Below are 13070 nucleotides of genomic sequence, written 5' to 3'. Positions count from 1 at the left end.
AGTTCCTGGAAAGTGGCACCGAGTGGCTATGGCAGAGCTGTGTCTATGTTTCCATGGACCAGTCCCTGCTCTCATAAAGCGTGGTTCCCATCAGGACTGCATGGGGCAGTCAAGCTTCAGCCCAAGCCCTGTAATAACTGTTTTAAACCAGAGCTGCGCAAGTCCCACGTGATGGCCTGTCATAAAAATAGTTGCTCTGCAGAGTTCCTACCAGTTTTCCTGAGGCTGCCACGTAAATACATTATTTCTATTCACCCCCCTACCCCTCTGCTGAGGAAGACAGGCTTCACTGTGGCCCAGACAGGTTGGTTGACTTGATCAAGTCGACAGTGGCTGTAAGTGTAAGAGAACGAAAGGACTAACTTTTATTGGGCACCTACTATGTGTCGTGTGCTTCACATACATGTAAGCTTCGCAGCCACTCTGTTGTTGAGGGTGTGCCTCACCTCACACAGTCAGGGTCTGAATATTTCACGGTATTAACAACTGCGTGTTGTCCGGCATTGTCTCAGGGAGAAGCGCCTACTGTGTGCTGGCATGAGGCCTTTTACATACACTGTGTTCGATCCTCGTAAGCCCAGGGGGTACGTGCTATCATTGTTACTTCTTCCAGGGAAGGAAGCTGAAATGCAGAGAGCACAAGAACGTGCTCCGGGTCTCAAAGGACAGACCAGGACCTGAGCTGAGGCCCATCTGAATCCCAACCGCAGGCTTTTTGCATTGTATGACATTGACCTCAATGAGCTCCTACTGTGCATTCAGGGCCTACATTACGGGAGCCCTGCTGTGAGCTGGGGAGCATCCTTACAGGAGAGAGGAGGCTCAGAAGATTCAGGGCACGCCAAAGGTCACTCAGCTCCCAGCGGCTGAACTGAGATTTGAACCCAGCACTCCATGCGGACCTCCACCCCGGGAGGGGCCTCGGTGTATCACAGTGGTTCTCCCTTGGAGGAGGCAAGGCTCAGCAAACCCAGAAGGGCCTGGGGCTCTTCCCAACAACAACTCCCCCAGGGACTCTGAAACATCCCCTTACAGGGTCTCGCCTCCCCAAGCTCCATGATGCTATTCCGAGACCCTGTCACTGCCGGGGCCTACGAACGGAGTGACTGAACTGAGACAAGATAGGGAACCCCCGTCCACATGGGGATTTGAAGAGTCAATCCTACCCACCATGACAGACTTCCCCCAAAGGACACATGAAATGTGTTTTCCCTGTTAGAGTTCAGAGTAATTCTGTGCGTGATTTGAGAAGACCAGGAAACTTGCTGCAGTGGTCGAAATGGTCTACGTCTGAGTGTCCAATACAGTAGCTTGTGGCCATGAGCACTAGAAATGTGACTAGTGTGACTGGGGAACTAAAGTTTCCCTTTGGTTTCATTTTACTTATTTAGCTTTAAATAGCCACATGTGGCTAGTGGCCACCATGTTGGACGGCTCAGCTCTAAGGTACATCTGGAGTTACGCCGTAGAAGGAAGGATGCTAAATGGCACACACAGAACAGAAAGCGCAAATTGAACAACACCAACTCCGTGAAGGGGTGTGCAGAAGCTGAGCCTGCAAGAAGGCTGGGCCAGTCCATTTCACAGCCGTGCCTCCCCTGGGTCTCCCCTCGCTCGGTCCACTGCTCACTCCCCACACAGACAACAGGATGCTCCAGCAGCCCAGACGTCCACGGGCACAGAGCTGCACCTGCTAAGAAAGGCTCTGGGCCAGTCACTGGGCTAGCGCTCTTCTTCCACTATCTCATTTAACCACAGGAGGTGGGCATCGCGAGTCTCATTTTACAGGTGAGAAAACAGGCTGAGAAAGATGAAGTCGATGGCCCTAGTTCACAGAACCAGCAACTCTAATGTCCTAACCATTCTACCAAGCCACCGGGGCCTGGATGCTCTTCCCTTATTGCAAAGAGGGACTTGCCAAGAGGGAAAGGCTTACAGTGTTTATGACTTTACAGATGCCCGGCCAGCAGCAGGTGGAAACTGAAACACCCCTCACAGGCAGCGCAACTGGAGCAGGCTTTACAGTTGGTTGCACATCAGCTGCATTCACAATTAACAGAAAGGTGGCATGGTTGCCGTATTTAGAGGAACGGTCAGCTTGAAATGCACCAGGACCCTCTTAGTCAAGGTACACGTCAATATCAGACCTTATTTTCTGAGATTGCACTGGACAAGAAGGCTGGATCTCTACTGACCCTCAAGCTCTGTGTATTTGTGTGAGAGGGAGGGAGGGAGGAGAGAGACGGAGAATGTATGCTGAGATGAATGACAACTTATCTCCCAGTTTCTGAGTCCCCCTAACATTCTGTCATAACCCACATAAATATTGAATTCAGAGCCGGAGGCAACACTGGAAATATGTTGGCTGACTCCATCATTTTACAGTTAAGGAATCTGGGGCCCAGACAAGCGATGGGCCCAAGAGCTTACAACTAGCTAGGAACTTTATCCGATATCAGCAGCTTTATTTCTAATGAAAGGAAACCAGAGAGCTATTTCAGTTGGGCCTTCCACGGGGCCAGGGACCTAGTGTGTCTTGTTTACTGGTGTATCCTTAGTGCCTGCAAAGTCCTAGCACTTAGTAGACACATGATAAATATGTTTTGAATGAATGTTCAGCCAATATCACCTGGGGACAAGGAAGATGTCTAAATGGTGGCAGTAGGACCAGCAGACCAGCCAGGGAAACTCGTGACAGAGCCCAGCCTTGTTGGAAGGGCTCTGCAACCCCGCAGTGCCCTCTACTCCCGCATCCACCCCACACCCACTTGTTCTCAGATGCAGGTGAGTGCGGTCCAGGGCAGATGTGCTGGTTGGAGAACTCAGAGGCTGGCCAGGGAGGTTCTGAGGGCAATGCCCGGCCTGGCTGTGCCTCTGGCAGAGGAGGCCCTTATCACCAGGAATCTCGCTTCTGAGAGTCTGGGACAGAAGGATCAGTGGCCTTGGCACCCGCCACTTCCTATGACCTGCGGGGCTGCTCAGAAGAGTCTGAGTGGGATGAATGGTGACGATCAGGTTTATGGGTTTCCTCAGCCTTAATCTTCCCAGAGAAGCAGTCAATCTGGAAAGCAATTTTCTCAAGAGACTTTATCAGGAGAGTCGGTGAAGGGTGCTTGACCGAAATAAAAGGGAAAAATACAACTGGCTGTGAGAGTCTGTGCTGGACCAGCCACGGGCTGTGAGCAGAGCAAACCCAGACATGCCCCATCAGCCGGCGGGCATGTGTCCCCCAGAGCGCTGAGCACAGAGGAAGCTGTTCAGCACAGGCTGTCCCCACCCGCCCCTGCGCATGAGAAAACTGTTCACTCAGCTCCTTTAAGGCTGTGGCAAACTCTGAATTTTACATGAATTTGGAAATAAATGTTAAAAGCTGATATGAATGCCAGAAGCAGAACGGCAGAGAGAGAAAACGGTATGTTCAACCACGTACCAGCTGTGTGACCATGGATGGGTCACTTCTGTGTGAGTTAACGCCCCCCCTGACACTGTCACATGGGAAAGAAAAAACATCACAGTGACCATCTGTTGAATGTTCCTAAGTGACAGCAACAGAGCAGACATTTTAGGCCCTCAAGAAAGGATGGCTGTCATTATTACCATTATTATTGTAACAGAACAACTACAGCTTCATAACGATTTATTTTTGTCATTCAGCTGAGGATGCAGAACGCAAATAGCATTGCACAGGGCCCCCTTCCAAGAGTGCCTATTTCTAGGCGGAAGGCAATTGACCACTCATTTGCAACAATCTGCAATAAAATGAAGACATGAGCCGTCCTCAAGTCCCCCAGTTTGTCTTCTGTAGGCCTTGAAGACGAGGCTTTTGTACGTCCTCTCTACAAGTTCAGAGAGTAGCTCAACCCTCAGAGGCGCCTCCCTCCGGCCACGCGAGCTCTGGGCCATGGCCCCTGGGATGTGGAAGGCCCTCTGCAGACGCGCCTGCGGGTCCTCCCACAGCCATCTGCTAGTTTAACCTTCTGTAAATAGACTTCCTGAGCGCTGGTCTCCTTTTCCTTTAAAATAAGGATGGACTGTATTCCTTTTCTTCTTGTAAAAGTAGTTTATGGTCACTGGAGGAAAATCAGAAAATACTAGTGAGCAAGAAGTGATAAGAAACACCCTGCAAATACTGCTCCTCGGCTGTGCCCGTGCCGCGGCGCCGGCCGAGAGCTGCCCTGTGAGAGGAGGCAAGGTGCTCTCCTTTCTCTGCCGAGCTTGCCACCTCTGGAGTTCACACCAGGCTTCTGATGTGATTTCAGAGTGACTTATTCCAGGAAGAGCCCAGCGGAAGATCCCCTCTCTCAGGGCCTGGCACCCGGGCCGTCAGTGGGCAGTGCTCATGGCAGGCAGGCGATTCCTCATGGCCCTAACTAAGCCAGCCTCCCCGGGTCCTTGGAGAGGCCTCCGAGCCCTGCACACACCCCCAACCCCAAGGCTTCTAGGACAATCTGAGAATCCTAACACAAGTTTGTGCGTTTGTTGCCACTCTGACCCAGCTTTCCGCTTTCCAAGGTGCGTGGCAAAATTCCAGCCATTTCTTCGACCTCCCCATCTCTCCCTCACTTGTTCTCAAGGAAGACCCCTAGGCCAGGCACAGGAGCCTGCGTTCCAGTTCCCCTGGTCGCCCAGCCTCCATGGCCCCCTTGGGCTGTGTCTCTAACGCCTGTCCTCGTTCCGCGGGTTCCTGGGAGAAGCAGTAAGTCAGCCGCCGGGGAGGATGAGCTCGCAGCCCAGCCGGCGGGGGAGGCGCCGGCCACCGTGTTCTGCTGTCGGGGCTGCTTCTCAGGCCTCAAATCCCAGGCACCTCTGCCGTGCCCTGCACGTGAGGCAGTCCCCAGCCAGGTCTGTCACTACAGCGACTTCTCGAGGGGATTTTAAACTCAGAGCTTTATAAAGAAAGCTAAAGAAGTCAGTGAGAATGACTGAACCCACACAGTGGGACACAACCCGTGCTCCATATGGGCCACAGTGACATGAGCAGGCCTCCACCACGGTGCAGAGGGACCTGGTTACTACCTTCCCAGTGCTGCTCTCTAGGGACAGATAACCCTGTCTCGGGTTGGGCTGCCTGCAGAGCCGCTGAAGGGGTTCAGGCGTGTGAGACTTACTGAGGGACAGCTTTCCAGGAAGAACCGTGAGGGAGTGAGGGGTTCAGGACGGGCAGGAAGCAGCCGTGCATGGATGTGGCATCGGGTAACACACACCTGTAGCCTGATCCACCAGACGCTCTGGAGCATCAGCAGCATGACACAGCTGTCCCCATTTTGAGGCAAGGGCACTGGCCTTATACATCCCCATATCATCTAGGCGTCAACCACACCTGGCAGAGCATATGACCTTCCAGGCAAGGCAACTCCCATTTCTTGAGGGCAATTCTGCAGAGAAAGGGGCAACTGAGAGCCATTAGCAGGCAAAGCTCAAAGCAGCTGTGGAGGGAATCCAGCTACAGCACTGCCATCTAGCGAAACCCCCTTAGCCTTAGTGTGCTTGCGCGTTGTCTCAGGTTTGGTCCAATCCAAATTTCTCTCCTTCTATCGTAAGAGATCATCTCAGCTCTGGAATGACTTCTTTCTTGCCTGAGGGACATTGTTCACTTACAGAAACTCCACTGCGTGGGGGGCTGTGGATCTGATTTCCAGCTAAAGTGGCCGTTCCATCTCTGATTCTTAGCCAATCAAAGAAATATTTTCAGTTTTTCCACAGGGAAGCAAGGTCACTTTTCTGCCAGAGTTTCCACAAACTGACTTGTAAAGGGACTGTCACTGTGTAAACTCCAGTCCGTAAGTGCCCTGGGTGCAAATGGGGACAAAAAATGACTTGCTTTAGAATCTAGCTTGTGTCTTGAATCCTTATGGTAATAGCGACTATTGCATTTGACACATGATTGGTGATGCTTTATAGTACCTAGAATGGCTATTATCAGGGTAATGGTCTGGGTTGTTGGCTTGTGAATTTCCTTCTTGAATTTTTCAAGGTAGCCTGGCCTGCAGGATAGGAAAGAAAGGAACTGAAACTCAGCACAGGACTCAGAGCAGGGTCTCTCTCCCTCCTGTGCGCTCCATCACCAACCTCTGTTACCTCCAACTGCGTCTCAGAGAGTTCCAGAGCCCCTGAGGCTCAACTCTAGAAGGAAAGCACTGGCCATTCTGGACCTGCCTGCTTGTCTATATAGAAACTCAGTGGTAGAATGTGGCATTTCATCCACACCTAAGGTTCTGGACGTTCCAGAAGCCTCCAGCAAAGTGGCCAGAAAACCTGCATAAGAGGATTGATAGTTTCCCCAACTTCTTTTCCTAGAGCCTGTGAACTATGGCAAAAACGGAATGTGCTTAAAACAGAAGCCGGAGAGATTCTCGGGCAGAGAGGGGCAGGGGGGGTGTTATCAGGTTCAAAGTGAACATACACAAGCAATCTAGATCCATGCTATCCAATACAGAAACAACCAGCCGCATGTGGCTACCTGATAATGTAAATTCATTTAAATTAATCACTAAATTAGGGGGCCGGCCCTGTGGCCGAGTGGTTAAGTTCTCGCACTCCGCTTGGGCGGCCCGGGGTTTCGCCGGTTTGGATCCTGGGCATGGACATGGCACCACTCATCAAGTCATGCTGAGGCGGCGTCCCACATGCCACAACTAGAAGGACCCACAACTAAAAATACACAACTATGTATCGCGGGGCTTTGGGAGAAAAAGGAAAAATAAAATCTTAATCACTAAATTAAATTAATTAAAAATTCAGTTCCTCGCTCACAATTGTCGCATTTCAAGTGCTTGATGGCCACAGTGGCCGGTGGCTACTGTATTGGACAGCACAAATATAGAACATTTCCATCATGGCAGAAAGTTCTATTGGCCAGCGCTGGTCTAGACATTTGTAAATATCCGATGCATATGAGTGTGTGTATATATTTTATCTTCAAAGCAATTCTTCAAGGTAGGAAGTAATATCCCCATTGTACAGGTGAGGAAAGTGAGCTCAGACAGCTCAAATGCCTTGCCCACAACTGGACCTTTAGTCCACCCCTATAGCTTTCTGCCTGTAGGCTAAAGCCCAAACGATCAATAGTCGTTTATCAGGTCACCTGTTGTTTCTGACTCTGTTCTGAGTAAATAGCATCTTCTTGGAGAGATCCAGTTGGCTTTCCACACTCTAACCTCCAAAGGTGGCCTAATGCCTGCACTCCACCAAATTGGATAATTTCCCCAGAGCCTGGTGCGTGGGACCCCACGGCCACCACCCTCACTCCATGATCTCCATGGCCAGTGGATGCTTCCTGCATTATCCAGCATCAGCGTCCACACGGAGTGCACACAGCAGCACTCCAAGAAACTGTTTAAGTATGTTTTTGTAAAGTTTCTCGGAGAGTATTGCCTTTATCAGTGAGCTGCAGGGTAAGCTTCAGCCATCCTCTCCAGGTTCATGGCCTTGGTTCCCAGGGCAATGCAGAACCAAGACTTGGCTCTGAGCCGGGTCTGTGACCAGCATATTTTTGTAGATGTGCTCTACAAGATGTGTGTTTAAAAATGCCCACCAAGTTATGCTCCAAAATAGCCGTGTCCAGGGAGGGTATTAACACAGGCAGAGGGCCTGGGGAGGGGACCATGCTCCCGGCACTGTGCTCAGTGTTTTCATCTATGGTCTTATTCAACCAACCTCATAAAACCCACCCACAATGACAGTGAGGCTGCAAGTATTTAAATAATTTTCCCAAGCTTTCCTGACCAGTAAGTGTAGAAGCAGAATTCTAACCCAAATACGTTTATTTCCAAAGTCTGGGGTCTTTCCATTACACCAGGCAATCCTCCAGTGTCGTTTCCTTCGTTATGTTTCCAGTACATCTCACCTTCAAAGGAGGCCACCTCCAGCAAGGAGATTGGTTGTATGGAAAGACAGGTGAGGGTGCGTAGGTTGACCCTCCCTGGGACTCTGGCTCTAGGACCAAAGAGACTCCCAAATTCCCCTGATCTATCAAAGGACTGTCCTTCACTGGGATTAACTAACCCAGTTTCAGCTTTTCTTATGATAGGAATAACAATCACGTTAGCAATAACTTCTGTTTGTCAAGGTACTTAGCACTTTAGAAGAAAGGCTGTATGAGCTCCTGTCTCAGTCTGGGTTGCCCCAAAATTAGACCCTGAGATGGGACTTGGGTGCTGACAATTTTTTGAGAGGTGATCCCGGGAAACAGAAGTGAGGAAGTGGAGATGTGAGACAGGGAAGAGGAGAAAATCAAGAAGAGTGTGTTGATGTGCAAATTGCCACTGTGGGCAACTAGGCTCCATCCTATTGGGGACGTTGAGTTGTCCCACTGAGGAACAGGGAAGCCAGGGTATATTTATCCCCCACCTTCTGTCAATCATTGGTAGAGAGTTGTCCCTGAGACGTTAAATCCCTGACATGTTCGGGCTGCCCTGCACACAGGCTCAGCAAGCTCCCACGGTGCAGGGGAAAGCTCCAGGAGAGAAGCTGGGGGATGCCGATACCTGAGGTGGGAAGCAGTCAGGGTCCACGGGAGCCACAGCTGCAGGGGCACTCAGAGCTGACCTAGGGGAAGTAGGAAAGGCATCAACAGCATCTGCTACACTCGCCTTCCACAGACAAGGTTCAGAGAGGATAGGTAACTTGCTCAGGCTCACACAGCTGGTGTAGGAATTAACCCAGTTCTGTCTGATTAACCCCAAAGGCCCTGCTCTTTCTGCTACCTGAGGCTGCCTTCAAAACCCCTCAACCAGTGTGCCCATCCCTTACCATATCTTATCGCTTTGTCCTCAGGAAAATACCATCCACTGGCAAGTTGGTGCTGACCCTCACAACCGATGCGTGTGAGGGGAAGGAAAATTTTGTCCGCTACCTCGAGCACGTCCAAGCTGTCATCACGGTCAACGCAACCAGGAGAGGAGACCTGAACATCAACATGACCTCCCCTATGGGCACCAAGTCCATTTTGCTGAGCCGGCGTCCGAGGGATGACGACTCCAAGGTGGGCTTTGACAAGTGGCCTTTCATGACCACCCACACTTGGGGGGAAGACGCCCGAGGAACCTGGACCCTGGAGTTGGGGTTTGTCGGGAGCACACCCCAGAAGGGGGTGCTGAAAGAGTGGACACTGATGCTGCATGGCACGCAGAGCGCCCCTTACATTGATCAGGTGGTGAGGGATTACCAGTCCAAGCTGGCCATGTCCAAGAAGGAGGAGCTGGAGGAAGAGCTGGACGAAGCTGTGGAGAGAAGCCTGAAGAGCATCCTGCGCAACAACTAGCACCGCGCCCCGGCCTCCACGCCTCCCTCCTCCCAGTCTCTGCCCCTCTGTCCTCCCTCCACTCTCCATCGGGCACCGAGCAGTTACCCTTACACAAGTGATGCCAACTTCTTGATCTGAAGCTTCGCTCACTGTCAATGATTATTTTCATTACAATGGAAGCAATCTTTTTTATTCTATGCCCCAAATACAGTGTTCCCACCAACACCTATGTCTTATTTGTGACTCTAAGTTCTTTATTTGTGTCATTCAAATAGATGATATCCTGCAAACAAAACTGGGACAGCTTTCCCATCAATTTTTTTCATACCTGAGAAGTGAAGAGAATGCATTTAAAAAGCCACACACAGTGACTCCAAGAACGTTTATTCATGGTCTCAACTGAGGACCTGTTACGTAAAATGAAAATCAAAGATGATGACAGAGGGTGAGCTCTGAACCCTTTAAAGCACAGGAGATGCAGTAAACCCTTTGGGGAGAGATGTTTTGAACTTAGCAAGATTTGTCAGTGATGTCGATGCAGGTGGCATGATTTGAAAGATGCCAGCCCTGAGAGCCCTAATTCCTGGATGGGGAAGAAAGAGTCAAACAGCATGAGCACTGGACGTCTTACCACCAACACCAACATCATAACTCGTCCTGCCCAGCCAGGGTGATAAATATAAAACCCAGGTGGCCTGGCTGGCCTTTCACCAGCTGCTGCTCTGCGTTATGGTTAAAGCTGCTGGAGAAGCCCAAATTACTCTCAGTTTGTATAGAGTTCATCCCAGCCCCGATTTTCTGGGGTTCCTCACACAGCTATACAAAAGAATAAGAGGTGAGGTAGGTCTGGCAACATGTCTGGTAAAGAATAGCTGAGTGGGTTTTCACACAGGACCATTCTTTTTCCTAAGTCACTTTGGGGCTTCTTAATCTGATTTAAGTGAGAGGCGAGGTGAGTATTTTTGACAGCTTTTCACACATATACTTGGGCTTTGATTTCCAAAACGTATGATTGAGGGAAATGTCTTATTCCTTCACGTTGTGATTTGTTTGACGTGTCAGGGAAAGAGGTGTGTGAAGGGGGCATGAGTGAGGACGTGAGCAGCCATGTTCACATGGACCTCCGTTGGTATGGAGCCTCTTCTGCCGAAGGGGGGGAATGCCAGCTCATCCCCAGGACCTCAAGGCCTGAAGGGAGCAAGAGAAGACCTCCCTCTGTAGAGAAAGCACACAGTTACCATCTTGGCAACTAAGCCATCCATGAGAATGTTTAACATGCAACCCAAAGGTGATACATTCCTTTCCTCTGTCAACCCCAAAAGACACCACACCATTTCATTGCCAAATAGAAATGCTTTCTGACCCGCTGTCACTTTGTTTTCCTACTCAAGGATTGGCTCCACATCCCCAATCCCAGTGCCCATCCAAGCAATGATTTGTTTGATTTGATTCCCAAAACCTGATCCACCACTTCTGGTTGCATTTCCCCCTTCCCCTGGGAGTCTGGGGCTAAGCCTGGGCTTCCTTTCCTTAAAGCCAGCAACACGAGAGCACGAGGTTTTGTTCCCTAAAGGTGGCAACTTAGAGATAGAAGTCTGGAAAACCCATTTCCTTTCTTTTTCCCTCCATGTTGGCATGAATTTCTGTCTTCTCTAACACCATATGACCTTCTCTATAAAATGCTTTAAAATGTAATAATATTTATGATTTTTAAAAGAAATTTATTACTTGTTGCGAAGGTCTTTTTAAACCAGTTTAGAATTCAAGAAAAAACAAATGGAAATCATCAAAAATTCATTTCACATTAACAGTCTGAAAATAAACCAAAGGACATTATGTGTGCATGTGTGTATAGGCGCACACAGAAATATATACACATGCAGCCTATGCACATGTGTGTGTGTATGTGTATATATACACCTGTACAAATGTATAGACACACATAGGCCTAAAATGTGTGTGTGTGTATTTACGGAAGAAACAGACATCATACTCATCGCTAAAAGAATATTCAGAGAATATCAAGATGATTCTGGCTGAAGAAAAAGGCCGGTGGAAATTCAGGTGAAAATGTTCATTGATTCCCATTAAGTCACCTCTGTAATTTTGCAGCTCTCTGTATAAATATTAAATGTCTTATATAGCAGCAAAAATATAAAATAGTTGTCCATATTTTCACAGTTGTGGTATAATTTATGAAATCAGAGAGTAACTATCAGCTTCTTAATAGAAACGGCAAGTTTTGATATGAGTATACAGTATATAAAAATATATATAGTGCTATACAAAAATATTTGGTCTCTATTTCATTTTTTGCATCAGTATCAACACGAAAATATGTCTAGCTAGTGAGGTTTTTATGATATCCCTGATCCTAATGCAAGAGACATTTATAGTCATTATTTTTAAAAATGAAAATAAGTAAATAATAATTAAGCAAGTTAACATTGTTACTCCCTGTGACAAAATTTTATAAGTAAATTAAAAAAGACATGTTGTAAATTAGGAGACTCAACAATAAAACATTACCTTCCAGAAATAATGTGGGATGTGATATGTATTACATGAAAGTGCTTACATCCATGCTAGGAGCAGATAATAAAAAGTTGCCAGACAAATATGAAAAGCCTGCTTCCATAGATATGTATGAAAGATTTTTAATTAGCAAATAAATCATACACAAATTATGGTCTATAGCAGCATTGTTCAAAGTCAGGTTACATCCCATTAGCAGATTGTAAAATACATTTAAAGAGTCAAGATCAGCATTTGAGGATAGAACAGGATAGGGTAGAATAGAATAGACTAGAATAGACTAGCTTAGATCACCCATATTAATAATAAGTATTGTTTCCTGAAATATTTGTTTCAGGTGTATGTGTGTGTGTCTGTGTCTTGAGTGTGTGGCTCACAATGAAAAATACATTTCTTATTGTGGGTCATGGTGAAAAATCTTTTAGAAACACTATTCTAGAATATATTAGTCAGGCTAGACTAAGTTATACTGTATTAACAAATAGCCCCAAAAGCTCAGTGGTTTAACACAACAAGGGTTTATTTATCATTCACACAAATTCCCCTGAAGGATTGGGTGACTCCCCAGGGCCACAGACCTCCATGCAGTGATTCAGGGATTCCGGCCACTTCAGTCTTCAATTTACAGTTGGTAATCCTAACACGAGGCTGCTACAACCGCCACGTGAGAGAAGAGGACCCATGGAGGACTCTCATCCACTCTCCAATGTTCAGCCTGAAGGAGACACACATGTCCCTTGACCTACTGCCCATTGGCCAGTACTGGTCAACAACCCTGCCTAAATACCAGGCGACTGGGGAAGGTAGGCCAACTAATGGAATACGTGATGAGCATTAGAGTGTCTACCACACAGAGAGCTGGACATTCCCTTAAAACATATTCTTGAGCACTGAATTACACGGGAACCTCTCTTCATGGATCGTACTGTGAACAGTATTACAAACTAGCTGTACCCCATGTGATGGCAAGCTATTCTAACAAACCCTAATAGTTATTAATAAACTACTAATATATTTATCAAGGTTCACTGTAAAAACAATTTTCACTCTTGTCCTCTAATACAATACTTATCAAACGAAATTAGTAAAATCTTAAGTGAGCCTATCATCAAAACAGATACTGAAAGTTGTGAGGTCCAAAGTCTGATCCTGTGACAAACTGAGACCCTGCTTTTTAATACTTTTAAGTTCAAAGGTTGATTTCTAAAAGATCAAGTTTAAAAACTTGATATATAGTATAGTATATATATAGTATAACTTATAGAGTTATACTATAAGTCGTTGTTATTAT

General features: G+C 47.7%; 1 protein-coding gene across 1 annotated transcript in view; it reads left to right on the top strand.

Annotated features, from left to right (window-relative positions):
• The window catches only part of PCSK2 (proprotein convertase subtilisin/kexin type 2), a 262092-nt gene extending 250173 nt beyond the window's left edge, over positions 1-11919 (top strand). Inside the window, exon 12 of the mRNA XM_044748449.2 lies at positions 8776-11919. Coding sequence (XP_044604384.1) covers positions 8776-9262 — 487 coding nt within the window. The 3' untranslated portion in view covers positions 9263-11919. The remainder of the gene's footprint in view (positions 1-8775) is intronic.
• The last annotated feature ends 1151 nt before the right edge of the window (positions 11920-13070 follow it).

Source organism: Equus asinus, chromosome 15, assembly GCF_041296235.1.
Source record: "Equus asinus isolate D_3611 breed Donkey chromosome 15, EquAss-T2T_v2, whole genome shotgun sequence".
NCBI lineage: Eukaryota > Metazoa > Chordata > Mammalia > Perissodactyla > Equidae > Equus > Equus asinus.
This window is presented reverse-complemented; position numbering and strand designations above follow the sequence as displayed.